Source organism: Malurus melanocephalus, unplaced genomic scaffold, assembly GCF_030028575.1.
Source record: "Malurus melanocephalus ecotype Western Australia unplaced genomic scaffold, MMel_1.1 scaffold_197, whole genome shotgun sequence".
Lineage (NCBI taxonomy): Eukaryota > Metazoa > Chordata > Aves > Passeriformes > Maluridae > Malurus > Malurus melanocephalus.
In genome coordinates, this window is record NW_026623429.1 from 179,117 (window position 1) to 193,805 (window position 14,689).

Sequence of the window (14,689 nt, forward strand, 5' to 3'; positions counted from 1 at the left end):
GATAAATACCCAGTGCTCCTCCTGAGCCAAAATACCTGGGGGATTGATACCCAGTGCTCCAACTGAGCCAAAATACCTGGGGGATTGATACCCAGTGCTCCAACTGAGCCAAAATACCTGGGGGATAAATACCCAGTGCTCCTACTGAGCCAAAATACCTGGGGGATTGATACCCAGTGCTCCTCCTGAGCCAAAATACCTGGAGATAAATACCCAATGCTCCAACTGAGCCAAAATACCTGGGAGATAAATACCCAGTGCTTCTACTGAGCCAAAATACCTGGAGATAAATACCCAGTGCTCCAACTGAGCCAAAATACCTGGGGGATGGATACCCAGTGCTCCTCCTGAGCCAAAATACCTGGGGGATAAATACCCAGTGCTCCTACTGAGCCAAAATACCTGGGGGATAAATACCCAGTGCTCCTCCTGAGCCAAAATACCTGGGGGATAAACACCCAGTGCTCCTACTGAGCCAAAATACCTGGGGGATAAATACCCAGTGCTCCAGCTGAGCACTGCCAAAGCAGGGCCTGAAGCAGCTCTGTGCTTTTTTTCTCTGGCACATGACAGACTGGCACCTTCAAGGCTGAAAGAGTTTTTCCTAATGCAGGAATTTGGGACAGAATATAAGGTTTAGCAGGGTGAATGTATTGGACTGTGTTCGGGGATAAATGTATCCTGGTCAGTAGTAGCTGTAATTMTCAAATGAGCAGTTCCATGTTTGAATACCAGCACAGACACACATGTGTGCAGACTAAGGGTGTTGTGATCTTTTTTTTTCTTCTTATTTTAGGGTGTGACACTTCAATTTTTCTTTCCTTCCTRGAGAGCTCAAAGTACTTTTAAAAGGACTGAATTTCTGTGCAATAGAGCTGATGGGCAAACACTCAGAAATGCAAAATAAGGAATGCAGTCACGGTTCTAAAACCATCTCCCATTCTTCAGGCTGATGGCAGTTGTGTGCATTGACAGTAATCCTTCCTAATCCCCTGCACGTGTTTTATCTTTGTACACCTKCTGCCATTGCCTCACTGATCAGTTTGGAAAACTCAGAACACAGCTCACAAAAAGGCAAAGCAGCAGAACAAAGCCTGGGTTGCATTTGTGCATTGTAACACCAAACACGGGTGGAATTGTCAATGTTCAGGGTCAACATCCTCCATGAAGAGAAGTTTCCTCCTTCTCCCCAGCTGATGTGTGCCTGTTTGTGTTCCTCACAGGCTGACTGAGGCACACAGGACAGCTGTCAGAGTCATCAGGAGAATGCAGTATTTTGTGGCCAGGAGGAAATTTCAGGTAAGCAGCAGTGTGAACCTCAAAAGCATCTCTTGAGATGGTGGGATGTTGGAGGTGCTCTCAGAGGAGGATTCTCTCCGTGAATGGGGTTGTAAGGAGTCAAGGGCATTGCTGAAGCTCTTGATCTCACACCTTTGGTGGGTTTTTTAATGGTGTGGCCAAAATGATCAATGATCCATGGCTGTAGTAGGGTACAAACCCTCGAATTGTGGAGTCACCATGGGGTTTTTTAATTTCTCTCTTTTTGCTGCACTTATTTTTGGGGTTCTGTTTGTTTTAATGAGCTGGCCAATACTTGCCCATCCACTAGCAGAAGTGAGGGAAACACTGGTTTTGGGATGAAAACACCCATGTTGGGATGTGTGCAAAAATCCTGATCATAACAAGAGTGTTCCCAATCAACTGCTCTGCTGGGGAATGTTCAGTTCCACACCATGGATGGCTGACAGATCAATAGGATTCACTCATGAGCACCATGGGTGCAAAGCTGCTTTCACACTTGGAGCCCACATTCCAAATGTATCTTCCAGAAAGGGACATCACAACATCATAGGCCACATTTTRTGAAATTGTGGAGCATCTTCCTTCTGGAAATTTGCTGTCTTTGTGAAATGTTCAGTTCATTTTCTCAGTCAGGTTACAGAATGCTCAGATTAAATGTGCTGCACTGGAAATAATGTTTCATTTTGCTGGTTTAGTGAGACTTACTATGATAAAACTTGTTTGGAATGTGATCCTGATATCATCATTCTCATCATCCATGGGCTGGAAATGCCATGGAAATGAAAAATTAACCTCTGGACTGATTTTCAAAGCCCTCGTTATTTCCATCTCAAGRTTCATGCTTTTCTGTCCAAGAGCATCCACTGCAAGTTAATGGCCTTTCATAATCCTTTTGAAGAGGTTTAAAAAAATGAATGAAGAACCTGCATTACAGGGAAGTTTGATTAAAGCTGAGCACTTAAATGCAGGGGATAGAAGTCTGAGATAAGCTYCCAGCACTCAGAAGACTCTGAATTAGGGCAGGCAGAATATCTCATACATTTCCTAATCTCATGCAGACATGTACCTTCAGATAACCCTACCTTTTGAAAGTAGATTARGAGAAGTCATTTTGTTAAACTCAGCAAAAAAACAGAGCTGGATTATTCTGTAAATACACCAGAGAGATAAACACCATGGGAAACGTAAAAAAAAATAAAAAATAGAGACACCATTTCTGGAAAATACGATCAGTTTATAAATGAGTTAGGCTAAAAATTAGGATATTTCAATCAACAGAATTCTKAAGATATCAGCCAGTAGCAGTCATGCCAAACCTTAAAAACTGAATTTCAACAGTCTCTGGAGAGAATTYTCTGAGTCAGTGACAGGGAAAAAGAAGAAGAAGGAATAATCTTCTGTTTCTTCCTTTCTTGGGGCCATGAAATACAGTTTATAATGCTAATTAGATTTTGGAAGTTCAAAGCTGGATAATATTATTTAGTTTTGCATGCTGAATGTGGAATACTGAGCTCAGATGGCCAGGATTGGGGATTATGGACAGAATGGAAGTTGAAGGAGTTGTTCAAGCTCTGCATTTAGCACACGTCCCTGGGARCCCATTACCTCCTGGCTTTGGTTGGATCCTTCTAGCATTTCCTAATAAAAACATGACAGGCGATTGTGCCAAAGTTTGGCAGGCCATGAGGTGCCCAGATCTGCAGCTTTATGGGAAAAGAGGAGAGAAAAAYGGTGAAAGCTGGAGGGATATTTTTACTGAGCTGCAGAGAGGACTCAGGCAGATCACAGAACTTTGCAAACACAGGATTCGAGCTGATGGTTTGGTACAAGGGACAACAGAGAGAGGATTCCTTTTGAGGAGCAAAAGAAATTTCRTTGGGAATGAGTAAATGAATTCTGCACAGAGCAGAATGGGGGAGAGGGGAGGGGGAAACTCCCCAGCACATCCAGGCTCTGTGCCATGCACGGTGGTTAAATAGAGAGTCCAAAGGAAAGGACACGGGATTTCGCCAAAATGCTCTCCAAGCACCCCCACTGGTCCATCTAAAGCGTGAATCTGGCACTGCTTCTCGGGGTGAGGACAATGGGCTGCTTTTGTGGCCACAAATAGTGATGTGTCAGCGTCTGCACAATGTGGGGCTGGGCAAGGGGGAGAAAAAACCCCAAAACCAAATGAGAAACTGAGAGCTGCAACCTGCCTCCCCCACAAAGCCTCTTGTCCCAAATGCACACAAATGCACTCAAATAAACATGAATGTACACAAACACACTCAAATGCACACAAATGCACACAAACACACACAAATGCACACAAATTAACACGAACACACCCAAATGCACACAAACACACACAAATGCACACAAATGCACTCAAATTCACACAAATGCACACAAATGCACACAAATGCACACAAACACACACAAATGCACACAAATGCACACAAACACAAATGCACACAATTGCACACAATTGCACACAAATGCACACAAACACACACAAATGCACACAAATGCACTCAAATGCACACAAACACACACAAATGCACACAAATGCACACTCACACCCCTCCAATGCACACAAATGCACACAAATGGACATGAATGCACACAAACACACACAAATGCATACCAATGCACACAAATGCACTCAAACACACACAAATGCACTCAAATGCACACAAACACACACAAATGCATACAAATGCACTCAAATGCACACAAATTAACATGAATGCACACAAATGCACTCAAATGCACACAAATGCACACAAACACACACAAATGCACACAAATGCACTCAAACACACACAAATGCACACTCACACCCCTCCAATGCACACAAATGTACACAATTGGGCACAAATGCACACAAACACACACAAATGCACACTCACCCCCCTTCAGAGCTCAGCTCTTGTGCATGTGGTGCTGCAGGGAAGGGCTGATTGCAGGGAAGGCATTTGGTCACGAAGAGCTCTCGCCCTTCATTCATTTCCCAAGATTTGTTTCCATTCCAGTTCCATGCTTGCATTTGCCATTTGTAGGATCCCGTGGCTGCTTTCCAAGCATGACTGCAGCACACAGTGTAGGTGTTCAATGCATGTGTGCACTGGTGCATGCTAATGGCCGGGACACAGTGCAAACAGACAGCACCATGWCTAATGAGCTGTTTGCAGTAATTTCCAATTACTACGTTTGCAGTTTACCTTTGCTCCCCCCGCCTTCTTTTTTTGAGTCAGAGCCAGGAAGGGAGACATTTTGCCCCACATTTCCCAAAAGGGTTCTCAAAATGTTGGACATGACCTGCATTTATACCTCCACACACRCACATTGATTTTACTTGCTAAAATTTCACCATGCTGCACTTTTTATAACCACATCACTTCATGCARATTCCCTAGACTTGTTTCAAAATTYGGCCGCAGTTCTTGCARCAAGAAACCCAAACTTGGCAGAAGAATCTGGATTCTCATTAGGATGCGAATGAAGCTGGGCAGGTGGCAGTTTTTTCCCTCTCTTGCATTTTTAACCATCCTTTTTTATGTGAGTTGCACCTTTTTTCCTGATCTCAAAGGTGTCATGACCAAAGGAGTACAGACCAAACCCACGTGCAGCAGTCTCCTGATTTAGGCAGAGCATCTSTCCTCCCCGTTCCTGCAGCAGCAATATTTCTGTCAGCAAACATCTCTGATCTGCAGAGACATTCGATTCTGGTCCAAGTGTTCTGAGCTGGGCCAATCCCTGGGGTTCAGTCACGATTATCATCAYAATAATTATCATTAACATCTGGTTTGGAATGAGCCAGGAGATACCACACATGGGAGCTGCAGAGAAATGACCCATCTTGGGCTCGTGTTTCCCAACCCCACTGTGAAGGGCGAGTGTTTTGCTCCCAATGTGAAGACAAAACTCTGACTGACACTAATGGGAATCATTTGGCTCCATCTCCACACCAAATATTCACTCCCACAACGCCTGCAGATTTTTTTATTCATTCCGACAACTGCTGCAAAATGGCATGGAAGAGAAAAAAAAAAAAAATAGAATGAAGGCTTTTCAGAGATAAAAATGCAGTTTAGCCAATAGTGACCTTGCCATGTTGGGCTGCTCTCCCCAGCAAGCGCGGAAGCCGTACGATGTCCGAGATGTGATCGAGCAGTACTCCCAGGGCCACCTCAACATGATGGTTCGCATCAAAGAACTTCAAAGAAGGTATGCCCTGTGTGCCTCATGAAATAGCTGATTCCTCCAGTGCCAGCTGGCCTCAGGAGAGATGTGTGCTTAATGAACAGTAATTGTCCAAAATTGCAAGCACAACGGGGAGCACAATATCTAGAGGATTTAACTTGGAGCCATTTTTAACCCATTTTATGACCAAGTTTACAATTATCCTTTATTCTGCTCYCCTTTTTGTCCAAGTGGAATTAAAAGAAATGAAGGTGCATGCTGTGAAGTTTATAGCGTGATCCAAGCTTTTCTGTCCTCTTCTCAGAAAAGGAAAGCTTTTCAAATAATGATTTACTTTTCTGTTTCCACTCTGTGCTTCTCCACAACTGAGAGAAATCTGTTTCACTTGTGCTGCACTATCTGGAACATTTCCCTGCCCACATTCCTCCATGCACATGCTTTCTCCAAGTTTGGGGTTTGCAGCTGAAATATTTTGCCACGAAACTCTTCTCTTCTTCAGCACAAAGTGCTTTTCTCTTTGCAAATTAATTCTGTGGACTGGGATACCAGAATGGACTCTCCTCTGGCCCTTAAATGAAATAAAGTAAAAAAAAAAAGAAAATCCTATTGAATGGAATCTACTGTGTCAACACATATAGATATTAAATCCGCCTGCATGAGGCTCTAGGAATAGTTGCAAATGTTATTAAGAAGYCATTTTGTTTGTACAGTCTTTGTTATTAGATTACACAGGACACTGGAGAACTCTGTTTTAGTTACAACTTGWAAGTCTGAGAAATATTGAAAAGAACAATAATAATATGGCTTGGTTTGGGAGGAAGAGCTCTTCAAGAGCTGAACTGCTGACTGTGTGTGCAGAAAGCCATGCTGGTCTCATGTTTTTGCTTGTTTTGGTTTGGGTTTAGAGCTACTGTAAATTCTCATGTAAATTCTGCTCCTGTGCTTAGCAACAGAGTTTAAATGGTTTGGTAATTGCTCTGCTGGTAATTCTGTGTTTGCTTCTCAGGTTGGACCAATCRCTGGGAAAGCCAGGTCTTTTCCTCCCAGGTATGGTGACTGCATTTGATGCAAAATTATTCTCTTTATAACTTCATCATTCTCTTCATAACTTTGGGAAAATACCCTTGGCTGCAGTAATGTAGATTTCTAATCCAGCCAATTATACATGAGTGTAATTCTGCTAATAAGCCCTGGAGTGCCTGTGTAGAGMTAAATAGCCTTCATTCAGATGGTAGAGGAGAAAATAGAAATTAAGAATAAATTTAAAATGTGTATCAGCACATGATGAGTTAGAAATAAATTGAGGGAAGCCTGTCCATAAAAAATATTCTTTCTAAATCTTTTGTGCTGGGATTACAATATTTATTGATTCCACTTTAAAAAGTTTCTTCCTTTCTGAACTCACGTCCCACGTCCCCCGAGTGACTTGGAGCACAGCTGAGGGTGGCAAAGTAATTTCAGAGCCTCTAAAAGCTGGCRTGTTATCAGTGGTTAATATTATTGGAACAAGGAATATCATTCAAAACACATTTTCAACSTCTGATTGCTGCAGAAGGCTCAGTAGTACAATCCTTTTTCCCTGTAGCTGGTTTTGGACCGCAGGAAAAGAATCTGTCAGCTTGAATGCTCTACAAATATTTATACTTGGGCATTCATTCCACAATGTGCAAGCTAAATTTATGGAAAAACATCCCTTACTTSGAAGAATGTATTCTTTATTTCAAGTATAGCATTACCCAACTGGAATTGCAATTTGTGCTCAAAAAGACGGGTGCTGGAAGCACTTTCTGTCAAACACTTTCTGGTTTCAGAGCAGATGAACAATTGGAAGCTCCCTGTGAAATAATGTTCTGAAAGGTGCAGGAAGCTGAAGATGTTCAGGCAGTTTGGTTTCACCAATTTTCGAGTCAAAAGGGTCATAGGAACCCCTGGGAGGGTCTTGGGTGGGGCTGAGGCTTCCAGCAAGTGTTGGGAAGGATCTAAAGCAGCAAGGAARTGACTGGAAAAGTGACTCAGTTTGGGGTTTCAGGACCAAAACCAGAAGTTATTAGTTCTAGTAGTTATTTTATCTACACCCCCCACAAATCCAAAAATCAGATGAGTGGTTCCAGAGAAAAGGGGTGCAGAACTAAATCCAGAGTTGGTTTGCAATTCCTCCTGGTGCTGTCCAGCCCACCCCTGCTCCCAGTATCTTCCAATGGTGAACTGTGCTCAGTGGGTGTGGTATTTGTGTGTTTGGGTTTCAAACAGACTCCTGCACTGTCCYTCTCCTCTGGAAAAAGGGTTTCCCCTGAGCTTTCCTCAGAATGCATCCTTATTCTATACCGAACATGCATTTTCAATATCACACTTCATACTTTTCCAGGCACTGCTAAAACCCTCATTTTTAACCATATGAGTGTTTCCCCTGGCCTGTGTTATTTTTGTATTGATGGCAAGCACCAAAGAAATGACAATGCAAAGAAAATTAAACTGCCGAGGAGAAAAACATGAAAAGAATTTTCCTTTACAGCTCTTTTTTTTTTTTTTTTTTTCCCTGTTTTATTATACTCCCATTCAAAGAATCCTCAGGCCTGATTCCAAGCCCGTTGCAATGAATGGGAATCTTTCCAGTGACCTCAGTGGGGTTTGGATCAGGCTGTTATTGAAACCCTGTTGTCAACTTTGATAATATTATGTCAAGTAATTGCAGCCTGTCTATAGCATTATTACCTTTCAAAAATGAATGATGTCATGAAAGACCCAGAATCTGAATTCACTGGAAGCAATTATTGTTATTTTTCCAGTTAGTTTCTCCAAGAAAAAAAAAAAAAGCATTAAAAGCTGTGTTCAAACAAGATAAGGACTGGAGAAGAGAATAAAAGCCACCCTGGGTCAGAGCAGCCCTGACTCGGATGGAGCCAGGAGAAGGTGCTTTGGGAAAATAATTTAAAAAACCCTCCAACCTTCCTGCAAGCTTTCACCTTTTAAACACCAAGGCTTCCTGGCAAGGCTGCACTGTATTTAGTGCTCAAAATGCTTTGTCCACAACAAACTTGGCTAATTATCCYGATAAACTCACAGCATCTGCCATATTTTGTACAAATATTCTCATCATTTCACCTTCTCGTGTGCACATTGTGAGGAATTCTCCCCTTTCATTTGTTCTGGTGTTGGTGTCTCCAACCTTTATTTGAAACTCCTACAGCCAGGAGTGGATTTAAACCACTAAAGTAAATAATCCAATCCCATTTCCAAKGACCTGCACCCCATTTTTATGAATATCCTCAGGAGAATGTCTGAGTTGTATTGGAAGCTATTTGTATTTCCCAGCTTGTGTTCCAGGGGACACAATTTTATCAGGTGAAACAGATTCCTGTCACCATAAACATACGCCTTAATAACAGAAAGTGTTGGTACAGAGGTAAAGAATATATTCATAGAATTTATGGACTCAACAGACACATATAAAGATACCAATAAAAAGAGTGTCATACTTGACCTTCCCTACACACRATGGACTTAACTGCTTTGAATGCACTTTTTGAAAATTACTACAGCTTTGTTATGTTCATGTATTTATGCTACTCTACTATTACCAGCTTCCTTTTTTTTTTTCTTCAAATACAAGAGATACAATTTTTAGTTTGAATTTGTCCTCCACCTAATGGATGTCCCATTTTTATTCTTCTTTCTTTAGAAAAAGGAGTAGACAAAGGATACTACAGCATAGGAGCCAGACTGATCCGGCTGGAGGATAAGGTAAGTGCATGAAAGCTTGCTTTTTTYTTTTTTTTTTTYCTAAGCAATGATATCTGATCTAGAGACCTGCAAGATAGTATCTTGGCATGATTTACTTCAGAATTACAGAGCTCCATAATCAAGAATAATATCCTAATTTTTGTGAGGGAGTTGATGAAGTATCATGTGTTCAGCATTTACCATTTACCTGCTCTGGTCCTTGGTTATAAAAGTCACACAAGAATTGTGGAATTAAGCAGAAGTGTCAGRAATCTTTGGGAATAGCAGCAGTTGGCATCTGAGTTACAAATCCTGAGATTCCTCGCTATTTGCTGCATTTGAAATTGCCTGTTTGTATCCTTGTCTCACTCAAATTTGTCGTGCAAATTCGCTTTTCACTTTTTTCTGTGCAAGTGAGGCAGGAAGGAAAGAGGAAGGAAACTTTCCATAATTCTTAAAAACTGTGCATCTTGCCAAAAAGCAGAAATTGAAATTAAACTAATACAATCTCCTAGGACAACATTGGAAATGTGTGACACTGCAATGYCAAAGGACAGATTTTCTCTCATTTTTAGCTTTCTTGCACAGTGTCAGGATCAGCCTCGCAGATAAAGACATTATCTGAGTTAACTTTTAAAGTGGTTKGTGCCTTGTGCAGACACAGCCATTCACAGTGAAAATGGCTTTCATTCAGTTTGTCTTTTTCACTCCAAAGGAGATAAACTCTGTATATTCTGTAAATTCATGCCATGACTTCATTCAGGTTTCTTGAATATGCATATAATGAGAAATGCACAATAGAGATTGAAAATCCTGCAATAAAGGTGTGTGTGACAATGATTGGAGTGCTTTGAGTGAGAAATCCTGCAAATATTGCAAATTACCCTGGAACAGCAGTTCATGGGGTCCTGATTGCTCCRTGTTTATGAAGGAGAGAGGTGAGAAAGTTTTTAGAGTGTCTGGCCTTGGTCCAGCTTTAGCACAGTGCTGTGTGAATGGATCAGTTTTATTTCAAATCCTGGTTTAGAGTGCTGCAGAGGCATTTTGGTGTGAGGAGAGGAATGTTCCAGGAGGTGCAGGAATTGCTGCAGTGACTGATCTCTGTGCAGATCTCTGCTTGTGTTCTGCCTTTCATTTCGTTTAGGTGTGATCTGTGTAAATCACTGCAAGCTCAAGCCCTTAGTGGGCAAGACTCAGCTGCTCCTTTATTTAAGGAATTAAACTTGGGCCTTCAACTTTTGCATGGGAACTGGTGATTTCTCTCTCCCTGCTTATTGTTGTGGAGAAAACRCAAACAAAATGTATCAAGATGTTTTCATGAGAGGAGTCGATGATTGCAGCTTCCTTTACAGTTCTCAGACCAAACTGTAAATGTAAAATAAAATGCCAGACTTGGAKGGAACCCAGGGTATTTGATCTTTTAGTACAAAGGATCTTTCTTTTGGGTGTCTGGGGCTTCACTCTCGTATTGCTGCTAAGAAAGTAGATGTGGTGCAGAAAAAGGGCAAATAGTGGTTGTGTAGGTTTGCTCAGGGTTTCGCTGCCATGTGTTTGGGGGTTTTGGTTTATTTGGTTTGTTTTGGGTGTTTTTTTGTATYTGCATCTTTTTGGCACTTTGGGCTAAAATGCATAGTGAGTACCTAATGAACACAAGGTTGACATAATGAATACAAAGTTCAGCTTCCCAGATATCTATTTTAATGAGACAATAGAAACTRCTGCATCCTGCTGTCACACTGCTTCCCCTAAATCACCTTCCGATGTCTCATGGGCTCTCCTGCTCCAGCCATTCACTGTGGAGGAGCTGCTCTGTGCCCAAATGTGGTGAAGGAATATTGGAGTCAGGAGGGACAAGCTGAGCTTCAACCTCTGAGAAGAATAAATGAAGCAAGGGCATGTCTGACATCAGCTCCAGCTGGTGGTGAAAAATGATCTCCCCCTGGAACTGGAAAACCTTTGGGATCAACCKCTTCCCCCTGGAGAAATTATTTTAACATTCAGTCACCCACTCTAGTGCTGGCAGCCTCCCAAAAGCGTGACACATCTGATAAAATGACACATTTCTGGACAAAGGCCAGTCAGTGCACACTGATAAAAATGCAGTGTGGCTTTGAGCATTTTCCCTGCTGAAAGGAGCTGTGTCAATGAGCCATGAGCACACCTCTGGCCCAGGCTGACCTTCCCCAGCAGCATTTTGCAGTTCTTTATTTCAGTGTGTCTRCAGAAGGGAATCAGAGGGTGATTCTGAGATTCAGAGCTGGGGGTTGTTGTGCATAAAGCAGATGATTCCTTCTGCAGAGTGAGGGACAGAGCAGCACTTCTGATGGTCAGGAGGAGCTCCATTTCCTGCAGAGGTTTGCTGTTATTTCAGTTTAAACGTGGCATTTTCTATACAGAAAGGCAGAAATTGGGGTTGGTGCTGATGGGAGCAGCTTTGAGACACAGATGTTTTTGAGGTGCAAAGATAACAGCCTTGGACCATGAGAGCTCTGCCTACAGCCCCTCTTTTGTGACCAAACAGGCTCCTCCTGCAAGTTCACAGTAACAGGAGGAGATAAGAGCCATGAAACACCAAATCTACTTTTTTTTTGCCTTGAAGCATTTCAAAGCTGACTGGAAAGAGGTAAAAGGAGTGGTGGCAGCTCTGAGGCAGAAAAATCCACCCCCTTTTTGGCACCATCAGCTTCGTGCAAAGCTTCACTCCTGTCCCTGCCACAGCCCACTGCACACTGGGACTTTGCCCAGGACACTTTGCAGCCTTTTTTTGCCTCGAGCAGGATATCAAATCTCATTTTGGTGTGGCCAACGTGTGGTTCTTCTCACAMAAAGCACGGAGATGTTTAGAGGAAGAGCAGAGCTTCTTTCCCAACACGTGATGAGTGCCATTTGGCCGACCCCTCCCGTGCTTCCATGGCAGGGTTTAATTTCACATTGTGGTATGTAGCCATTGACAGATCCTTTTGAAATGTATTAAGAGTGAGATTGGTTCCAAGATGATGTTCTAGAGCTGGCGTTGGTTTCTTTTGAAAATTGTAAACTAATGCTTCTTTACGATGAAATGAGTATTCTTTCTTTTCCTTTCTTTTCAAAATTAGAAACAAAAATCATGGTGTGCTATGTCAAACTGCACAGCAGCCTATAAATAAAAACAGGAGAGAAAAGAATCTGCAAATGAAAGGTTAGAAAGGACAGCTGTGTTGTCTTTGARAAAGAAATCTATTAGGTATTTTTATAATTATATGGCAGTCTTTTTTATGTGGTATTTACAGTTATGACTTATGTCCATATTACCATAACTATTTCCATACTTATAGACAACATGTGATAATGCTGAGAGCCAAAAGCAACCATTTGGTAGCATTTAAAAAATGCAGCAACACTAAGAGAAAATAGGGCAGTAAARCAGAACCCTTCTGAGTTTTATCCATCTGAGTAATGCGAGCCAGGACAAAAATGTCATCCAACATAAACAAATGTAGAGGTTGGATTGTGGTGGTAAACTCTCTCTTTACCAATTTAAACACTCGTTTTTCAGTTGGGACCKAAAAGATGGGCCCAGAGAAGAGTGGGGTGACCATCTCATTTCTCCTGGGTCACAAAGGAGGGATGGGTGCTGGTGAATCTGATCCCTTCTGTGATTAACCAGGAGCCATTAAATAGTGAATTATTTATCATGACAGTGCCTGCAACTAGCACGAAGGGCTGGGAGGAATTACCACTTTAAACCCCTAATTTGTGAGTGGGGTGATGGGCATAACTGAAAAGCRTTTTAAAAGAAAAAGAGAAAGGAGCAAAAAAGAAAAACAAAAGCTGAAAAATGGCGCACAATGAGTCAGTTCAGTATGAGCATGCTGCACTTCTGAGGTTTTGAGAAAATGTCTGAAATAACCCCCTTTGTTAACAAAGCCATGTTTTGGCACTGAGGTGTTTGTGGGTTGTTTGCCCCCAGTTCCTCAAGGATGGAGTCATCCCACAGCAGAAAGCTTTCCAGCAGGCTGTTTGCAAATGGATTATTTTAGGTCAAAGCCTTATCTCATTTACTCTGGAGCAGTCCAGCATGAATCCACTGACTCTGTGCCATCAGCATGATGTCATTGCAGCTTTATTTTTGATCTGTTACTGAATTAAAACAAAACTAAACTAACGAAAAATGAGAGCCCTGATGGCTGAGGCCGACTGGTGCTTCCATTTGTGCCAGTGAAGTTATTCAGGATCCACACGGGTGTAAACASCAGCAAATTTCTGCAATTTGACACAATCCTGCTCACAGGAGCGAGGTGAAAGCAGAAACATTTCAGAACCAATCTGAGTGAAACCACGTTTTTCACCTGTTATGACTGAGGTAATCTTTATGGTATGCTGTGTAGYGTAGAACTGAAATTGTATTCTTGTGCTGAAACACCAAGATGGGTTTTTCACCTGGAAATACAACTGTTTAGATGTCCCCCACACAGCTTTTCTGAACTGCCACTGACTCCTCAGAGCAGAGAGGAACTCCTGCAGCCCTGACTGCTCCTGGTTTTCTGGGATGGGTCAATCTTCCCAAATAAACCTTGTTTAACACACTKGAGAGGGAAAGGCTGGCTTTGAGCTGCCTGGGCTTGATGGTGATTTCTGGAGGATCAGGCAAAAGAGGAGCTAACTCTGATATCTTTTCAAGTAAGAGAAGAGAGATCATATTTTCTGAGGCGTGATGGAAAGAATCCTCCCTCAATGCTTCCCTTATGGTTTTTGTTGTGGAGCTGTATCATATGTGGTACTTGGTAGCACCCTCCTGTTATTAAGGTTCTACACACTTTCCATTACAGACTCTATTTTCAGTTCCTTCCATCTTTGCCAAACTCCAGCCATCTGGGCTGAAATTCCCTGAGGCAGATGTCTGCCTCAGGCTGAGATCCTTTCCAAAATTTGTATGTCAGATACAAATCAGATCCTTTCTTTATCACAGTAACCTGACCCGCTCTGAGGATTCTCCCAAAAGTAAACAGAAAAAACACTGATGGAAAAATACTGAGCTTCTTCTCAATTTGAGCAAGAAAATTGGGCAGAAATGCAAAATGATCTGCCAGTTTTGGGACCCAGAGGCCTGATCCAAACCGTAATGAACTCATCAGGAAGCTCTCACACGGATCAGACCCTGATTTTTAAAGGGTGAAGGAACAGAGGGTTTCACACAAGGAACGTTTGCCAGGAGGCAATCCACGGCCATAAATCAAACATGAAATAATTCCAAAGCCCAATAAACGAGCGTGCAGATGGCAGTGGCTGCTCCCCAGGGACTGCACCGACTGAGCTCAGCCCCACAGTTTGATCTCATTCCCAGCAGTCCCAAGGATTGCTCTGATCAGCACTCGGGGCRTGATTGCTGCTTCTCTATCTTGGCTGAAACCACGCTGATGGAGTAAAAAAACACAAAAACCCCATTCAGTGCTGCCCTTGGAGAGGACAGGGGATGCCCAGGGCATCATGGAGAGGGCAG

General features: G+C 42.4%; 1 protein-coding gene across 1 annotated transcript in view; it reads left to right on the top strand.

Moving 5' to 3' along the window:
• LOC130577840 (potassium voltage-gated channel subfamily KQT member 1-like) overlaps window positions 1-14,689 on the top strand; it is a 279,642-nt gene that overhangs the window by 143,286 nt on the left and 121,667 nt on the right. Inside the window, exons 13-16 of the mRNA XM_057373452.1 lie at window positions 1,224-1,299; window positions 5,420-5,514; window positions 6,497-6,537; window positions 9,170-9,231. Of these exons, the coding sequence (XP_057229435.1) occupies window positions 1,224-1,299; window positions 5,420-5,514; window positions 6,497-6,537; window positions 9,170-9,231 (274 nt within the window). The remainder of the gene's footprint in view (window positions 1-1,223; window positions 1,300-5,419; window positions 5,515-6,496; window positions 6,538-9,169; window positions 9,232-14,689) is intronic.